This window comes from Oculina patagonica, chromosome 8 (assembly GCF_052425735.1).
Source record: "Oculina patagonica isolate OP01 chromosome 8, crgOcupat, whole genome shotgun sequence".
Lineage (NCBI taxonomy): Eukaryota > Metazoa > Cnidaria > Anthozoa > Scleractinia > Oculinidae > Oculina > Oculina patagonica.
Genome location: NC_135765.1, coordinates 33,797,422 through 33,817,421, shown reverse-complemented (window position 1 = coordinate 33,817,421; position 20,000 = coordinate 33,797,422). Strand labels below are relative to the sequence as shown.

The following is a 20,000-nucleotide window of genomic DNA, read 5'->3' as shown; positions in this document are numbered from 1 at the left end:
CCAATAACAATGTCTATGTACTATTAAATAGCACAAAACTGCAGAAAAATCTCATTACTTAACGACAACAAATGTGCCTCTTGCTATCCGATGTAACGCCTGTAGCGTGACATGATATCAATCAATTAATTAATCTATTTATTGTTAATTGAAGTAAGCAAAATTGGTAATCCATCGAACCGAAAAATTTTCGGGGTCGCCGCCAAACACGTACGTACGTATTTGAGAACATACATGGGATTTTGCATATTTTAGCCGATAAAGGACTACACTTTTTGGCTGTGTACAGTAGAGTTCTCAGCTAGGTCCTGAAATTGAAATGTTCGCTTCTAAATCATGATCATTTTAGAGCCTTCGTTCAATGCCGATCAGTAGTGATCATTTTATACTTGATTTCGCATTTTCAGGTAGATCAACGGAAAACTTGCTTCTTTCTTAAAAAACTGGAAAAGTTTATGAACAAATTGATATAAAAATTGTCGGTGTTCGATGCGAATGAAATATTTTACATTGGCTCAAAAATGCCTATTTTTCTAATTTTCCAGACGTTGTGGCGGGCCCGAAGGGGCAAAATGTTTAATGGTTCCAAACGCGGCCAGAAAATTATTTTGAATCAAACTAAATGTTTTTTTCTTCTAGCCTCGGTAAAGTATATTAGTTTCCAGAGATTCAAACAAAATTATTTTTTGACGCAAATTTGATGGCGGTTTTAGAAGAGACAGCCTCTTAAAACCTTAGCTGGTGTTACGTTTTTGTCTTTCTTGTGCTTTAGAGAGCCATACGCGCGATTTTCGTTAGTAATTAAGGGTACTCCGCTGAGCTTACAGTGTCTAAACACAGCAGCTTATTCGCCGGTGCCTGGGCACTCGGGCACTTAGTGTGAACATAACTCTAAGGGTTTTTACTATACATTTCGACAACGTAGAGATAGTAATATTTTTTCTTTTTATTTTAATGGCACTTATGAAAGATAACTTTTGATATTTGCATAAAAATACAGTCGAACAGTAGATGCGAGGCAATTTCTAGCATTAGATGTAAACGCCATAATCTTGAGCTCCCTGGTCGCGAGACTGTTCAAGTATAAACCAAGTAGAAAAATTTTGAATTCGTTTAATTCAGTTCACGTTATTTTTATAAAATCGGAGCGAGTCCTCACTGTTAACTATAAACAGCAGGCTTTTTTATAATTCAAGGAGCTCCAAGAAAATCAAGATGTTTCACACCCTGTGCTCAAATCTGTCTTGCCTCTATTTTAACTGTATTGTTATGCAAACGTAATTATATAGAAGGTATGGTTTTGGCACGCCTTTCCATATTGAACCAATGATAACATTGTAAAAACATTTAGGATCTAAAGAGATGTTAAAACACGCTTGACTGTCTTTTGCTTATTAAAAGATATATATGTGGGAAGCGGAATTTTCATTGAAGCTGACAAGCTGTTTAATTATCTTTCCGAAAAAAACAAATCGTCTATGTCAAATGCAAGTGACGTTGCTATGGAAATACGCTCTGTTATATCAATTCCAAAATAGTGTCATTAAAAACAAACCTAAGTGTTGTATTTAATCTCGCAGATAGTACTAACTTTGCTTAGCAATGAGGTGTTAAAAGGTGTTATTAATAATTTTCCTGTTTCAAACTACTTTCATTTTCGCTGCTGAAGAAACACCCACATTTTGTCGTTCATCATACTTTAGAACGCTGGAAAATAAGCAGCTTAAGGGATACGTTGTCAAACGGTTTAATTCTCCCAGTTTGTTATCGTGCGGTCAACAATGTCTGAGAAACGAGTGGTGTGCTTCCACAAACTACAAGATGTCATCCAAGAAGGACGGAAAAGGAACTTGTGAACTGAACAAGCACGACATCTCCCTCATCAACGAAAACACCAACTTTCATGATGAGCAAGATGTTATTTTCTCAATTCTTCTAAAGGTAAACAGTATGCCCGAGTTTTAACTGGCCCGTTAAAATTTTGAATAATGATCTGATAAGGCACCCAGGTATACGCAAATTTACATTTTGACTTGCGGATAAATGTAAAGTAAAGAATGATCCTCGCAGATACAGTACGATGCTCACATCGTACCGCGGAGGTCCAGTTCAAATCCAGTTGAAACCTTGAATTTTTTTCAGGCTCCTTTCTTTGCAATTTCTTTAATTGCAGTTTCACTGCAAGAATCATTTCTTTACTTTAAGGTAGTACTGTGTCAGCAAAACACAAATTAGCATTATTATTATCATAGATGTATTCGACGTTTTTACAGCTGGTCGGTTGTCTGGTTGGCTTGGTTTTCAGTCTGTTTGCCCATCGTTCTGTCATGTTCGGCATCAGTTTAAGAAACATTACTATGAAATTTTAAAAATTACTATGATGATAATATAGTAAAATTTTAGCTCGATTGCAAACCGTGTAATTAATAGGAATTCACTTTCAACCAGCTCAAGTTTAATGGTTTTTTTTTCAGTACGGTTTAAATCTTTAGGTCTGAATTCTCACCGTTTTTATTTGGTTATTTTATCCCAGGTTGTTTGATCACCAGCTGCCTCAATGGTGGTTCTTGTTTGCCGGACAAGGAAAAACAAACTTTTTCATGTTCGTGCAAACCACCTTGGACTGGAAAAACATGCGAAGGTAAAATTGTATAAAAGTTATACTAGCTAAGGTTTTGATAATTTGATTAGTATTAGACGAGTTGTAATCATTTTGTAGTGTTACGTCGAGATAAAACGCAACTCACGCCAGACACTTTAATTTATTACACAGTTTCAATCACAGCGTTATTTATTTAGGTAGTTTTTATTTGTTTCGTCGAATGATGGCTGTAAGGAGGTTTAATGATAAGTGTTAATCTGGCGTCAAGTGTTTGCTGGCGACAAATACAAACACGAAAGCTTATTAGAAGCAGGGGAGGGCGCTTTTTTTAACCATAAATCAGTTGGGGAACATTTTAAAGAAACAAAGTCGACCTTCAATGCTGTTTAGTAAGACATTGTCACAAAAACAAACAATGAAAAGAAAAATGTGGTGCAGGAATAAGTATAATAGCCTACAATAACATATTGTCATAATCTAACATGTTGGGGGAGGGGGTTCATAAATACGGGGACTTATTAAAAAAGATAAGAACTCCCAGTGAGAAGCTTACAAGAGAAGGGGCTTAAAAGAGAGTGAAAGCTAGGTAGGGGGTGAGGGTGGGGGCTTATTGTAGTTGAGATCTGAGATCGGCAGAATATACCGATAAGCTGAGAAATCGCAGAAACTAATTATAAGTGATAAGTGAGATTCGATTATTGAGCTTTGAAGCCAGTGTGCAAGTAGGAGAGTATGCCATGCAGCACTACTGATGAGACAAGCTGGAAACCATAGAATTAACTCTATATTCACTGTGTATTAACTAAAAGTTTTGGAGTCTGATCCACACAGATTATTCGTCAAAATGTTTTAGTTATTCCTGTTAAGACTTTTTTCTTTTTCTTTCTAGCACTGACACTGACGTGTAAGGAAATTTATGACCAGAAATTGTAAGTAGTAAGATCGTTTTTCGGTTCGTCACTTTCATTTGTGACAACAGTCACAATGACAAAAAATGTGCAGAGCACATGTGCTAGTGAGTTTAAGTTGTCCGCGACCTAAAATATTTTCCTAAAGGTAGGAATAGACTGCATACTCGTAGGCTTGTTGGTAACTTAACCTCCATTAGATTGCTATAATTAAATTGTTTTTATTATCAGGTCCAGGGGAAACACACACTACCTACTGAAAGTAGGATTTATGACCATTCCTGTGTACTGTCACATGACCAGCCTTGGAGCATGCGGGGGAGGTGGATGGACGCTGGTCATGAAGATCAATGGTGCACAGGTATATAGCAGTTTTACACATTTGTCCCAGCCTGAGCATTAGTCTAGAAACAAATCTAGCTAGGGGAAGGTTTATGGCAAATGTTTAATCTAAAGAATGATAGTAACAAGAATTTTTCTTGATATCCAGCAAACCTTTTACTACGATTCTAATCTCTGGAGCAACAACGAAACCTTCAACCTTAAGGAGGGAAGACTGGGTTTGACAAACAAGAGACCAAGTTACTGACCTACTGGAACACTCCGTTCACGAGGATCTGCCTGGGTATGAAGATTGGTCAACAAAACAGGTTCATTGCAATCAACATGACCGCCAACTCTCTGTACTCACTGATCGCTGACGGAAAATACCGCGCAACCTCACTGGGTCGTGACACGTGGAAGACGCTGATTGGTTCAGAGGCCTTTTTGCAAGCTAAATGCAGCAAAGAAGGGTTCAGTGCCGTGACTAACAAAACTGGTGTGTGGCCTAAGGCAAGAATTGGCATTCTTGGCAACAATGAGAATGATTGCATCTCTTGCGATTCCAGAATCGGGTTTGGTACAGCAGGCAAAGAGATTGACATGAACACATGTAGAAATGAGGCTTCTAAGTATTACGGAAACAAACACATCAAGGCCATGGGATATATCCTGGTACAGTGAGAGCAAGAACTAGGAACACAAGTTAGGCCATATTAAGCATACAAAATACACCTGAATGAGTAAAAAAACTTCATCTTGAATTGAGTTTCGTTTAAAAATTGTTTCGGTAATTTTCAAAGTCAAAGAGTTGTACAAATGTTAACATGGTCGCGGAACAAGTTGAGGATTTTCATCACCAAAGTCGCTAAGAAACATGACATATCCTGATTGCGTCATGGTCGCGGAAGTTTTTGATTGGATAACACACAATGAAAACTTTCTGAATGCTTCGTAAACAGCACTTATCGATTGACTGAAGAATAAAATTGTATTTCCTTGTAGGGAAATGTTGGGTAAGCAAGACGCCTAAAGCTTAAAGCTGAAAACTGGGCGGTTAATGTTTTTAACTACTTGATTAGACAATAATAAAGTATTATTTCGTTTGTCTCACGACGTAGTCACGTGTGATGGAGATCGCAACGTTTCGACTGCATACTGCTAGTCTTCATCAGGCGATAAGGTCGACTGGTTGTGCGTTAGCTTATAAAGCACACGGCTGCGCTGTGATTGGTTGGTTTTCAACAGCTCTGATTGGTGCATTTCGATCCTTAGTGTTCTGCATGCTGATGTACTGTTGCTCCCTCGGCGGTCCGCAGTCGTACAGTTCTCCTGTTGTTGTGTTTTTTGATCGTGGGCATCTATGCTTCAGGAATTTCAATTCCACTGTCCCTGTTGATATTATTAGGGTGAAGTCTTATGTGAATCGCCTCTTTGACCCGGCGTACACACACTGATCAATACTTAGCGTATGATTCACATCACCCTCAATCAGTAAAACGCGGTATTGTAAAGTGTCTTTACGAACGCGCTAAACGCCTCGTAACAAAACCATCTGTAATCTCCAAGGAGAAAAAACATCTGTCATCTGTTCTTGTATCTAATGGTTATCCTTTTTCTTTCTTGCAGAAGATCACCAAGACTAGAAAACCGAACACCAGTGCTGAACCCGTGGCTGAGTTTAAATCTACTGCCGTTCTACCTTATGTCAAAGGTCTTTCCGAGCAACCTCGCCGCTGCCTACAACAACAAGGCGTACGCGCTGTTTTCAAGTCGGAAACTACATTACGATCACAACTAGTACGACCGAAAGACGCTGTTGATTCGACTAAGCAAGATGGCGTTGTTTACAGGATTCCCTGTGAATGTGGCAAAGTTTACATCGGCGAGACTGGAAGACCTATGCAAGATAGGATCAAAGAACACGACCGGGACATCCGACTCGCACGCACCCAGACTTCCGCCGTTGCAGAGCATACCAACAACACCGGACACTACCCGCTTTGGAATGAGGTAAAGTTTATTGATCGTAACTCGCACTGGTACACACGCCGTGTCAAAGAGGCGATTCACATAAGACTTCACCCTAATAATATCAACAGGGACAGTGGAATTGAAATTCCTGAAGCATGGATGCCCACGATCAAAAAACACAACAACAGGAGAACTGTACGACTGCGGACCGCCGGGGGAGCAACAGTACATCAGCATGCAGAACACTAAGGATCGAAATGCACCAATCAGAGCTGTTGAAAACCAACCAATCACAGCGCAGCCGTGTGCTTTATAAGCTAACGCACAACCAGTCGACCTTATCGCCTGATGAAGACTAGCAGTATGCAGTCGAAACGTTCTCCATCACACGTGACTACGTCGTGAGACAAACGAAATAATACTTTATTATTGTACTCTACCACGATGAATAACCACAACATTTTTTATGACATTGATTAGACAAAAGCAAAAAATTTTAAAATACCATTTAATTGAGTAACACACAACTTATTATTATTATTTTTTAATTAAATTTTTAAAACAATAACTTTATTTCGCAATAATCATTAAAAAATGTACACTCATCAATAAAAAGATACAGAATTGAAAATCATCTGTTAAAAAAGTCAATAAAATGTCTTTCTTATTATGCCTTATTATTATTATTATTATTATTATTATTATTACTTTAAGCTTAACAAAGTGCAGACTACTCATAAATTGTTTGAACAGCTTTTTTGATAAGAATACTATGAAAGAAAACAACAAGAGTCAAAGGTTGCACGACACAATCAAGCATATAATTTTATTCAACCTCCAACCTCCCCCTATTCCCCTTTTCTTAGCCATTCACCTTCGAATTCCTCCCATTCTTACCTTCTACTCCTCTGCCCCCCCCCCCCCATCCGCTGCAGTCTTTGACTCTACTCTTTCCCATCACACGTTCTACTCCTCACACTTGCCCCCCGTCCTCCTCAGCGTTTTTTACCTTAATATAGTTTTAATGTTTTTATCTACTAGTTTTAATGTTTTATTTACACACGACCCAACAAGCTATGTAGCTTTTTATCCCATCGTGTATAAATAAAGGTTTTGTTGTTGTTGTTGTTGTTGTTGCTTAAGTTATGTTGCTTAAGTTATGTAGTTTCCATGAGTTGAAGATAGTGTGTCAAAATGTCCTTCATCACATTAGCTGCTTTTATCAACATGCCTGGATAAATAACTGATTAGGTTGAAAACTTTTGGTGTGTTCCTTATCTTGAGTAAATGAACTCAAACCAGTTGAATGGCATTAGAAATGATCTCCGACCAAAACAAACAAACAATTAGTAAGAATTCTTTAAAAAACAAAGAAGCGTGTACGGTTTTTAAAAAATGTATCACACCAAAACAAGACAAACAAAAAAGTAATTCGAAAAAAATTATAAATCTTTTAAGCTTCAAACACGCGAGCTCCTCAAGTCAAGCTGATTTTTTGATCGAAAAACCTGACTTTATGCTGCATTTTGGTAAGCAGTCACGCAAACGCCAGGGTGATTCATTGCAGGTAATTTCTCCATCGCCGTTCGGTTTCGACTGAAACTCAAAACCCTTGAATGAAAAACAAAAAAAAATATATTTATTTTTTTGCTAAAAAGAGTGTAGCAACCAGAAAATGGCTGTTTTTATGCTAGAGACGATAATGTCGTCAGACGACTTTAACGTCTAAGACGTTAAAGGCGTCTGGTATAAAAACGGGACGCCTTTAGTAGACAGCTTTTCAGAAAAAAATAAAAAAAGACTGGGTTCGACACTCGGAGGACACTGGACACGAAGACGTAAACCCAACAGACGTTAAAGGTGTCTGTCTGATTTACTGTTTTTATTCTAGTTAACGACGTCCCGTTTTTATACTAGACGGCTTTAACGTCTGGGACGTTAAAGCTGTCCGATAAGAGCGTCGTTCAGACGCTCTTACGAAAAGACGTTATATTAAAGCCATTAGACGTTAAAGGCGTCTGTCTTATTTACCGTTTTTATACTAGACGTTAATGTCGTCTCGAGACAGCTTTAACGTCTCTAGCATAAAAACGGCCAATTACAATATTGGTTCCTGGTCGAATAAAACGAGTCACATAAATATATAAAAAAAACATTCTTCAAAACACAATTTCAAAAGAAAATGCATTAGATCACGCGTATCCAGATAACACCATACGGTGCGTCTTAAATCTAATAGATGCTGTTCGTTTTCAAAACCCTAAAAACGAGTCACTCAAATATCAAGAATAACAGAAAATCTTCAAAACAAAATTGCAAAAGAAAATAAAAAAGGATTAAAAAAGGGCATGCATTAGATCACGCGTATCAGATAACAGATGCTGTTCGTTTTAAAATCCTAACATTCCAAACTTAATGTGAAAAAAAGAAAAAAAAAAGATTCAAGATGAGGCCAAGAAACATTTGAATGGCGAACCACTACGACAAAAAAGGTAAATATGTGTATCAAAAACATCACACGGATAAATAGATGTTGTTCGTTTACAACCCAGCTAAACATGAACAAATGAAAGAAACATGAAAAAGTTTTAGATGAATTTTTATTCAAGATGGTGTCAAGAAAGATTTTGAAAGCCATAAAGATTTAAAAAATTTCAAAACCGTAAGATTTTGACATGCCGTGGTAAAATTTAATTACGTAATTACCCGCACCAAGATTTCATTTTGCAGACCATTTTGGTTCAAATCTACAATGCCCTAATACTACCGCAGTTTGATTACTGCAGCCCCGTTTGGGATTGTTTGAACAAACAGTTAAGCGATAAACTGCAAAAACTCCAAAATTGCGCAGCCAGAGTGATTACCAAATCGCCTTATGATACGAGCTCGAACCGCCTTTTAGAAAAACTCAAGTGGGAGAAGTTATCTAAACATCGTCAGACGCAAAAAGCATTGATGATGTTTAAATCAATACACAAACTTGCCCCAGAGTACTTGTCCCAATTATTCACTACCCGCCGCGCAGAGTACAATTTAAGAAATCTCGAAGGTAAGCTTGACCTGCCCAAGCCACACACAAACTATTTAAAACGAAGTTTTAGTTAAAGTGGGGCCCTTCTATGGAACAATTTGCCCCAGCAAATGAGGGATGTTGGCTCCATTGGGCACTTTAAACGAGAAATCATAAATCGACTCTCTGACATATCGGATACCCACACGGCAATCATGTAAAACAGTGTTATGCTTTTTTTATTTTTTTTTGACGATTCTTTTACCGTGTGAATAAATAAAGATTGACTTGACTTGACTTGACATTTGTTTTACTTGCTGGCTTTACGGATCCTTTCAAAAATTCCATCATAGTTCGTAGAAATACTTCACATAACCATTTTGTTTCTGAAGTCTTGGAAAGTGTGTAAGTAAAGCTTTAACATCAAGAACCAAAATAAGATTATTTTGCTATGCAAACATTCAATCGTCTTTGATACGCGACTTTGCCCGCATCCAATGTGCACGAATGAAAATGGACACAATTCTTGCTATTAATTGGAAAGCACTGATCTTCAAAGTATTCCGGTTCAAAAATGCTCTGGCTTCCAGAGTTTAATATACGTGAAGCTTGCTGCAAACACATTGCGTGACTGACGTTATGGTTTAAAATTAAAAAAAAAAAACCTGTCAAAACAATAACCACTCGCTTGAGTCAAACGCTTGAATAACACAAAAAATATATATTTGACGCTTAATAGGGTTAAGGTATTAGGGTTAGGGTTAGGGTTAGGATATTAGTTAATTTTAAATAAGAGAATGATGTAATGGCTCTTGCCGAGTAAATATCGCAAGTGTGTGATTTGAATCCTGGCCAAGGAAGCTGCCGAGCGGGTCTGGAACGATTTACCGACAAAACTACTACAAACAATTCCGGGCGATTTATGAACCGGGCCCAGTCTCCGCCCGATTAAAAGGACCAAGGATGGTGTACAACAACACTGAATTGTGGGTACAATTAAAGTGCTACTAAAACAGACTGTTTGGGCACTGGAGATTGAACGTGACCAATGCGCATTCCAAGCGCTTTTTGAACTTATTTTCAGGGATTAAGATCATTTCCCTGTATTGCGTTGCGCATCCTTACTGCGAAGAATTTTACGCGTAATTAGCGCGCGCACATAAACAAAATGGCGGCTTTTCTCTATGCGGCTTAGTCCACGAGAGAAGTAAATTGTCGCTTTCTCTTAAACGAGTATGGTTAGCTATCAATTTTTTTCTCATATTTTGGGTGTAGCGATCACATTCTTTCTGTAAAATGAAAACAGATCAATTCCTATGTTTGAAAAATAAATCATCGCTAAAAACGAGTACTTTGCCAGCACTCGCAGAGGAATTATAAAGGAATTATATGGAATATACAAGGTCTTACTGCTCCTAAACGAATATGGTGACCCCCCTTTTTATTTGAAAATTTAAGCTCCCTTAAAGTAACAAACGCGTAGGCGAAGTTTGGTAAAAAATATATGTTCAGTTGTATTTCAGGGTAATGACCTTAATGGCTGAACGAGCGCAATCTGAACGTTGTTTGAGACGACCTGCAATTTTTTGATGACCAGCAAGAAACATAAGAACTCCATTTCTCCACTGACATACCGACTGAATATTTGACACACTCATATGGCAATATTGCTTTTATTTTTCACTTTGTCTTGTTATACACACAAAGTTTTACTAACCTACTCGCACTGCTGTGCGGCAATATTGCTGCTTGGGCTGCTGATCGGCCACATTAACCATCATAGGCGCTATGGAAACAAAAAGAGAACCGTTTGATTAACTTATCAATATTAAGTTTGAGTGCTGTTTCTATGAAATTTTTGTAACCTTTGGAAAAAATATTATTTAAAGGTATCACAGATTCGTTTGTGACTTAGAGCTAAGATTAATATTATGCCTCATTTGTGTCACTTACGAGCCAATGGCAATTAGTAAATAGCTATCTATTCAGAATTAGTCAATATCCATATTTTGTTCTTGTTTTTAGTGTTTTTAATTAGTTTTTTCTACTTATATTTCTATTTCTATTCAATTGCTACCTAAAAGCTTTATTAAGAATACAGTTCCAAAATTTCTAGACTGCTACAGTCATGTACAACCAGTTACTACTGATTCATAACTTACCAGCCACTACCCCAGCCCCAGCGCACGTGACATATGCAGCACTTGTCACCTCCGGAGCACTTGTCGTCAAACATCGAAACGTGTCGCTCTCCTGATCTGCAGGATGATCGGCACCTTCGGGAATAACAGCCTTCTGGTTCGCAGCCACCGCCGCAGTTAGCTTGAGATAAAAAATGAAAAACATGGTAAAAAAGGTAGATGAGATGAATAATCTCTTATAGGAATCATCCATTTTAAGAATCTTGTTAAACCACGAAGGAATAGCCCTTATGCATGTTTACGTCAGACTAACTAATTTCACCTCCAAGCCTCGCTTTGAAGGTGAAAACTTGTAAATTTTATCATGAACGAATTCCCTAAGCAGCACAGATGAAAAGAGTACCCTCGTGAAAACTACATGAAGGTGGCAGAGGGTTGAGAATAATTCGCGTAAACGAGGCTTGGTGGTCAATTTTGAGCTTATGACGTTATCATGCATAAGGTCATTCAACGAGGGAGATCGCAAAGGGGATGAGTGGTGATTAATCTATGTACAGTGGAACCCCGATATAACGATATGCCAAGGGGGCAGTAAAAGTATATCGTTATATCGAGAAATCGTTATATCGGGGTTCCGTCCCATACATTTTACTATTGCCGGGACATAACATTTTCATCGTTATATCGGGAATATCGTTATATCGAAGATCGTTATATCGGGGTTCCACTGTATAGTTATGTCAGCAGCATGTGAGTCTTTTTGTCCCCCATCCCCCTACAATTTCTTTTCTCGACGTCTGCATAAAGTTTTCCGTCTCTAGTATGAGGATTTTCTGAAAACATAAACTAAAGAAAGTCATATTCGAGCGAATAATTTGGTTCTTTTTTCATGTTTGAAAAGTTTCTCGCAAAATCGAAACTGAGCCGAATGAAACAAAAAAATGGCGCGCGCTGCCGAATATGCTTTCGGTGGGAAAACTTGGAGGCCGCGCTAAAGGCCGGGAGACCGTTTTCGTGGAAGACGGACCGTGGAATACCACAGAATATGCAACTGACAGTTTTTTTATGGCTCCTTACTGGCTGTATTCTTCAAGGGATGGTAGAATTAATATTTCACAGTAAGGCTACTATTTTAATTTACTCTAGTTTTCTATGAGCGATTGGGATGATTGTCTAGTAGAAATCCTTAAGGATTGCAGTCCAAAACTTACAATTTTATGCACTTCTAAGCCAAAAATCAAGAATAATTGTCTGATTGTGTTTTATCGGAGAATAGAAAACAATGGGAGAAGAATTTAGTTTTGTAGGTTTCTAATAGAACACGGATGAGTTTCTACGTATACTTATCGTATAGAAAGCAAAGTTAGCAATTAAAGATGAGTCTCACCTGCTCGTTTGTAAACAAAGTTCTCCATCCCATCGTCATTTTCCAGCTCGTACGGTTTGGCCAGAACAACTGCCACTTGGACAATGATAAACGCCAAAATAATCTTATGAATGAAAGACATGTTGGCTGAAATGGAAAAATGAGCTTATCAGTAAAAACACGAAACGCTAAGGCGAAACGCTTGCTTAAATTTCAAGATATTCATTTAATGCACTTGTGACATTTTGTAATTATAGTCACTAGCTATTTAGGTCTGTTTGCTTGGTTTATACATCCGTATCAAGAAATGGTCTGTTGTTCCGGCTCAACTTCTCACGTAAAGCATTTAAGGTGGCCCGAACCTATTTATTTACGTGATGGTTGCATTTTTGAATCGCGCTTTATGGCAGTAAAGATTTTACCGATTTTTTCGAATTTTTGCGTCCTGAATAAAAAATGTTCGAATTTACGGAAAATGGTATTCGATTTTCAGTAGGAATAAAATCTTTTGAGATTTGAACATATTTTCAAAACCTAGTTTTTACCAAAAATGTCCATAAATTTAAAACCCGACGACAGATTTCTTCTAAATTTTAGCAAATAAGCCTCAGAGCTCTCAAGTTTTGTATCAGGAGGTTTCATGACAATCCTGACCATGCAAATCGCTACACAAAATGCTGGTCAAATTTTATCTGAAAATGCTTCGCTAATGCATTCATGCCAACTGACGCACAAATAGCGGAACAGTGTGAAGCGAAATTATCGGTCACCTGCAAGGATAATGATCCCTTAAACCTTAACTTCCTACGCAGAACATGTGCGTAGGAGGCAAGAGTCTAGAGAGGTAAATAGAATCTTATCTAATCGTATCTTAATATACATTTTTAATCAATTTTTACTTGCGGCTTCAAACAAAGGTGTTCATTTTGTTATTTGTATCACCGGGGTCTGTCAGTTTCCTTTTTAGTTTTAGATTTGCGGAATTCACACTCAAGGTCGCAAGCGAGCTGGTGATCTAATTAAGAGTCAAAACCTTTCAAAGCAACAACCCTAGATAGCAGGGGCCAAAACCTAAATCGAATTGCGGTCGTTTCGCCTACGAGTGAATTCGCTAAGGAATAGCTTGCTAACGTCCTATGTCGATTCGCCTACGTCTAAAATCGTTGCGCTAACGAGCTGTAGGTCGTCGTCCCCTCCCCCCATTCTCCGATCGCGCTTCGCGCTCTTTCCTCGCACCTCGCGCTCGAACTCCCCTTCTCCTTCCCCTTTGAACGCCAGCCACGCAGGCTAAAGAGAAGACAACACAGTCTACGTATCTTAGACTCCACCACAAAAAGGAACTCCAGGCCAGACAGCACACAAAACGGAAATAAAATAATAAAACCGTATATATACACACATTGATTTCTCGATTCTCGTATTCTGTAAGGTCCTGTGATCTCTAAAATCGACTGAAGTGAGAATAAAACCTTTAAAACAGCGATTGAACTTACCTTGTGGAGATGTTGCCACTAGAAGAACAAGCGAGTGAAATGAAGTGTTATGCTTGAAAAAATATGTTTTATTATCACTGAAGGTGTCATTCGACATGTAGTGATGCGCCAAAGGCAAAATAATCAAGTTAATTGCATTCCTGTGTGTTTAATTTCAGACATCACGTGCGCATCTTTTAGGTTTTTCCAGCAGAGCGAAACATGGTGCGACAAGTTGATTGGCACTTTATGGTGTTAATAACGGCTTTGTGTGGAAGGGCAACAAAGAATAATTATCCCTTGAGGGGCACTAACTAAGCTTATTTTGCATGACTTTGTTCTTCTGTTATCCGTAAAACAAATAAAACGAACAAACCGACATGCACATTGCGAAGAACATTTAATTACTCTCAACGTTCTTTTTTTGAAGCAGACAGGAAGTGTCTTGGTTACAAATTTCGTCAAATTAATAATTGGTTCGATTCAGTGACCTTTCAGTTACCATCCATCAAGATAAAAAAATGCTTACTTTCTTTCCCAACACTACTCTCTTTGAAAACAAGAGATTTTTTATAAGTAATCAGTTAAGAGTCGACTAAACGACGGAAATGCTGGTAAAGATTTGAAACATTAAACATTACGTTTCACCTGATCAATACGAGAAGATGAATAGAAACAAAAAGTGAAAAGTGAATAGAATTGGATTTCTCCTTTTTTATTCAGTGAAATTTCACCTTCAAATAAACAGAGATTGAACTTATCTCTTTCTGGAGTTGTCGCCACAAAAAAATAAAGTAATGATATAACATGTTGTGTTTGAAAAAAAAATGTTTTCATTCAAAGACTCATTCGACATGCAAATGAACAAGTAGCTTGCATTCCGCTATATAATTTCCACCATCAATATGGACGTCTTTTAGGTTTACCCAGCAAAGCGTAACAACTTGAACACTTTGCCGTGCCGAGTAATGATCGCATATGATAGCAATCAGCCACCTTTTGTGGGCGCGGCAGACTATATGGCGCCAACGAATAAATACCCTTTAAGAGGGCACAGAATTTTAGACGAATTTAGGCTTCTAAAAACAGACAAATAAACACAAATATTCCCATTATCAGGGACTTTTGTACTTAACGTTGCTTATTTTGAGGAAATTTTGAAGAAAACATATTGGATGCAAATTTAGTTAAGTTGCTTGGGTTCGGTGATTTACTTAGAAATGTTCGTTACGGATGACAAGTGCGCAAATCTACTGAGTAGCAAACGAAAGCCGACTTTTATCAAAAACGGAATTGGAAGGCCATTTGAAAATACCATTATTTCTCATTCGTATTTCAAAAAGCTAAAAATATCAACGAAAAATCTCGAAAACATTAATCAAGTTCATGAATAAACTGGCTGTTAACATTTTATAGATGTGGCTATACCCATCGATGATAAAATTTATAGACCGGGAAATTTCTAAAGGGGCAGTGTTTAATGTTATCAGTAATATACAACATCGAATACTTGTAGGGTTCTACCGAGGCCGGCTGTTTCTTCCAAAGAAGGAATAATCAACAAATCAAAAATACTTATATGATTTAAGACTGGATTGGCAAGAAATTCGCCTGTAAAAAGCTGCCTGAGTTGCCTAATGTTTTTTTTAATGACAGCATTTCACGTCAGCAGTCAGTACCACATCGAAAGTTTAAGTAATAAGTGGGTTATTCTCTACCGAGACCGGCTGAATCTGTCAAAGAAGGAATAATTCATCAGCAAAAAAATTATTACGCAGGTTAAAATACCCATTTTAAAATTGGTGTGGAAGAAAAACCCTTTGTAAAAACTTTCCTGAGTTAAAACTAAATCTTCAGCATGCAATCAAGGTGATATCGCGAGGAAATAATAAAGGGCGATTTCAAGGTAGCACAAGAGAAGACAACACAGTCTACGTATCTTAGACTCCACCACAAAAAGGAACTCCAGGCCAGACAGCACACAAAACGAAAGTAAAATAATAAAACCGTATATATACACATTGATTTCTCGATTCTCGTATTCTGTAAGGTCCTGTGATCTCTAAAATTGACTGAAGTGAGAATAAAACCTTTAATACAGCAATTGAACTTACCTTGTGGAGATGTTGCCACTAGAAGAACAAACGAGTGAAATGAATTGTTATGCTTGAAAAATATGTTTTGTTATCACTGAAGGTGTCATTCGACATGCAGTGATACACCAAAGGCAAAATAATCCGCAAGTTAATTGCATTCCTGTGTGTTTAATTTCAGACATCACGTGCGCATCTTTTAGATTTTTTCAGCAGAGCGAAACATGGCGCGACAAGTTGATTGGCACTTTATGGTGTTAATAACGGCTTTGTGTGGAAGGGCGACACAGAATAATTATCCCTTGAGGGGCACTAATAACTGAAGGTAACTTAGCTTATTTTCCATGACTTTTTTCTTCTGTTATCCGTAAAACAAATAAAATGAACAAACCGACATTCACATTAATTCCAAAAAACATTTACACTCAACGCTCCTTTTGTGAAGCAGACAGAAACTGTCTTGGTTACAAATTTCCATCAAGGTAAAACAATGCTAACATTCTTTCCCAACACTGCTCTCTTTGACAACAGGAGACAAACTAAAGACATCGTTAATTCTTATAAGTAATTTAAAGAGTCCACAAAACGAGGGAAATGCTAGTAGAGATTTGAGACATTAAACGTTACGTTTCACCTGATCAATACGAGAAGATGAATGGAAACAAAAAATGAAAAGTGAATAGAATTGGATTTCTCCTTTTTTGTTACGTAGAATGTCACCTTCAAATAAACAGAGATTGAACTTATCTCTTTCTGGAGTTGTCGCCACAAAAAATAAAGTAATGATATAACATGTTGTGATTGGAAAAGGATGTTTTCATTAGAAGACTCATTCGACATGCAAAAGAACAAGTAAATTGCATTCCGCTATTTTTAATTTCCACCATCAATATGGACGTCTTTTAGGTTTACCCAGCAAAGCGTAACAACTTGAACACTTTGCCGTGCCGAGTAATGATTGCATATGATAGCAATCAGCCACCCTTTCTTTGGGTGCGACAGACAACAGGGCGGCAAGGAATAAATATCCCTTGAGAGGCACAGAATTTTGGACGAATTTAGGTTTCTCCAAACAGACAAATCGGAGTGGAACACAATTATTCCCATTACTGATCAGGGACTTTTGTACTTAACGTTGCTTATTTTTTAGGAAATTTTGAAGAAAATATCTTGGATGCAAATTTAGTTAAGTTGCTTTGGTTCAGTGATTTACTTAAAAATGTTCGTTACGGGTAACAAGTGAACAAATCCACAGATTGAGTAGCAAACGAAAGCCGCCTTTTTTAAGAACGAAAGGCCACTTGAAAATACCGCCATTTCTCATTTGTATTTCAGAAAGCTAAAAATATCAACGAAAATATCTCGAAAACATTAATCAAGGTCATGAATAAACTGGCTGTTAACATTTCGTAGATGTGGCTATACCCATCGATGATTTGAAGTTTATAGACCATTAAATTTCTTAGGAGGCAGTGTTTACTGTTATCATGCAGTAATATACAACATAGAAAGCTTGTAGGGTTTATTCGCTGTTTCTTCCAAAGAAGAAATAATTAACAAATCAAAAATACCTGTATGATTTAAGACTGGTTTGGCAAGAAATTCGCCTGTAAAAAGCTGCATGAGTTGCCTAATGTTTTTTTTAATGGCAGCATTTCACGTCAGCAGTCAGTACAACATCGAAAGTGTAAGTAAAAAGTGGGTAAAAAGCTTATTTTGCATGACTTTGTTCTTCTGTTACCCGTAAAACAAATAAAATGAACAAACCGACATTCACATTAATTCCGAAAAACATTTACACTCAACGTTCCTTTTGTGAAGCAGACAGAAACTGTCTTGGCTACAAATTTCCATCAAGGTAAAACAATGCTAACATTCTTTCCCAACACTGCTCTCTTTGACAACAGGAGACAAACTAAAGACATCGTTAATTCTTATAAGAAATTTAAAGAGTCCACAAAACGACGGAAATGCTAGTAAAGATTTGAGACATTAAACGTTACATTTCACCTGATCAATACGAGAAGATGAATGGAATCAAAAATAAAAAGTGAATAGAATTGGATTTCTCCTTTTTTTATTCAGTGGAATGTCACCTTCAAATAAACAGAGATTGAACTTATCTCTTTCTGGAGTTGTCGCCACAAAAAATAAAGTAATGATATAACATGTTGTGATTGGAAAAAGATGTTTTCATTAGAAGTCTCATTCGACATGCAAATAAACAAAACTTGAAAACTTGCATTCCGCTATGTTTAATTTCCACCATCAATGTGGACGTCTTTTAGGTTTACCCAGCAAAGCGTAACAACTTGAACAGTTTGCCGTGCCGAGTAATGATAGCATATGATAGCAATCAGCCGCCCTTTTTGTGGGCCCGGCAGGCTTCATGGCGCCAAGGAATAAATGCCTCTTGAGAGGAACTGAACTGTTACTGACTGAGAGAATTTTGCACTAATTTTAGCTTCTCTAAGCAAAAAAAATAAGCACATCAACATTCCCATCATTAGGGACGTCTCCACTAAACGTTGCCGATATTTGAAGGAAATACAAACGCATGAAAACATCTTGGAGGCAAATAAGATTAATTTGCTTGGGTTCAGTGATTTACCTAGAAATGCTCGTTACGAATGACAAGTGCACAAATCTACAGAGTAGCAAGCGAAAGCCGACTTTCTTCGAGACCAGCGGAGCAATTGGACATACGGTCACCTCTCTTTTGTATTTCAAAAAGCCATAATTATAAAAATCGGCGGAATATTTCAAAAGCATTTGAAATGTTAAATACGTTTTACTTAGATAAAAATGAGAAGGTGAAGAAACTCAATTAGCTCTCCCAATTGTCAGCTGCCTAAAAGGTCAATTTTGGGCTAGATCGATGCAAATATCTGTGCCTTATTTTGACACAATAAACTGATTGTAAAAATTTCTTGGATGTGGCTGTGCAATCGACGATAAAGTCAGACAGAAAATATTTTCAAGTGACAGTGTTTATTGTCAACAGTATAAATATAAAAGATCAAAAGCTTGAATGGGTTACTCTGTACCGAGACCGGCTGACTCTTCCAAAGAAGGAATTATTGCCAACGAGTCAGGCCTTCTGGAAGACCTGAAGGCCTGACGAGGGGGCAGAATATAGAGCCGCGAGAAGATTTGCATATGCGAAAAAAATCTCAGAAACACTCCAAATGTCGAGTAATGTAAGTAATGTAATGTAATGTAAGGTAGATCGTGACGACACAATTTATGATGTTTTTAGCCAATCCGTTCAGCAGAATCTGTTCAGCACATGCACACTTTGTTGTAGTTTGGCCAATAAGCGCGCTACTAATTTGTTCAGCACGTGCATGATTCATTGGCAACTAAAATTCCCAGCCAGATGCGTCTCAGATAACAAATAGGTTTCAAATCTGTTCGCTTCAAAAAGCCAAAATTCCCAAACTAGAGATTGATATACGAAAGAAACTTGAATTAAACTTTGTTTAGAATTTAATTTCATTTAAGATGAAGGCAAGAAATGCATTTCAAAGCTTCAAGATTTCCAGAGCTTCGAATATTTCGAAGTCATACAAATTTGCATGCGTGATTAAGTTAGGTCTGGCTAAGTAAACAACACGGATTTTATCGATCAGAAGAGAGTTTTATTTCGTTTCTTGAATTTATAAAATAAATTCCCTATACTACATTTTTTCCTGGATTGTCCGGCGTTTTTTTCTCGGGAAACAGGGCCTTTAATTTTCCTAAAGCTAAAAGCTGGTTGCCCTAACGCAATATTTGCAGTGTCTCAACAACAACAATTTAACGTGACATTTGAGACATCACGCATTGCGCGTGATGAATTATTCTCGGAATAATAAAATAAACTTGTTCCATCTTTGGCCTCAAAGTTGTCCGAACAGGCTTTTACCTTTTAAAACCTCAATTTTTTGAAAACTTATGTGCTGAATAGATTTCACTGCAGTATGGAAACTTTGAAATGCTTTGTTTTGGCAAATCTTTGTAAAAGTTTGCTTTTTGTTTCGTAATTTATTTTCCGTGTTCGGTGGCTCATAGCCACTTTGATTAAGGAGGCTCACAATAGTTTTACGGTTGCGTGAGGCCTGGGTCCAAACT

The 20,000-nt window shown here is 37.5% G+C and overlaps 2 protein-coding genes and 1 pseudogene across 6 annotated transcripts in view; 1 reads left to right on the top strand and 2 right to left on the bottom strand.

Annotated features, from left to right (window-relative positions):
- LOC144664325 (uncharacterized) overlaps window positions 1–4,515 on the top strand; it is a 4,649-nt pseudogene extending 134 nt beyond the window's left edge. Inside the window, exons 2-6 of the transcript XR_013572768.1 lie at window positions 1,618–1,948; window positions 2,534–2,641; window positions 3,492–3,531; window positions 3,742–3,871; window positions 4,001–4,515. The product of XR_013572768.1 is annotated as an uncharacterized LOC144664325 (transcript). The remainder of the gene's footprint in view (window positions 1–1,617; window positions 1,949–2,533; window positions 2,642–3,491; window positions 3,532–3,741; window positions 3,872–4,000) is intronic.
- Window positions 4,516–10,474: 5,959 nt separating this feature from the next.
- LOC144662138 (uncharacterized) overlaps window positions 10,475–20,000 on the bottom strand; it is a 66,079-nt gene continuing 56,553 nt past the window's right edge. For all 4 annotated transcript variants that reach the window (XR_013572397.1, XR_013572398.1, XM_078522890.1 and 1 more), the window contains exon 4: window positions 10,475–10,601. Coding sequence is in view for 2 of the 4 variants with exons in the window: in XM_078522890.1 (XP_078379016.1) it covers window positions 10,586–10,601 (16 nt within the window). In the remaining 2 variants the exon portion in view is untranslated. The remainder of the gene's footprint in view (window positions 10,602–20,000) is intronic.
- Window positions 10,905–13,936, bottom strand: LOC144663317 (uncharacterized). Its single transcript, XM_078524213.1, is given in 3 exon segments — window positions 10,905–11,137; window positions 12,344–12,469; window positions 13,816–13,936. Coding segments are annotated over 3 exon segments (456 nt in total). The 5' UTR covers window positions 13,913–13,936.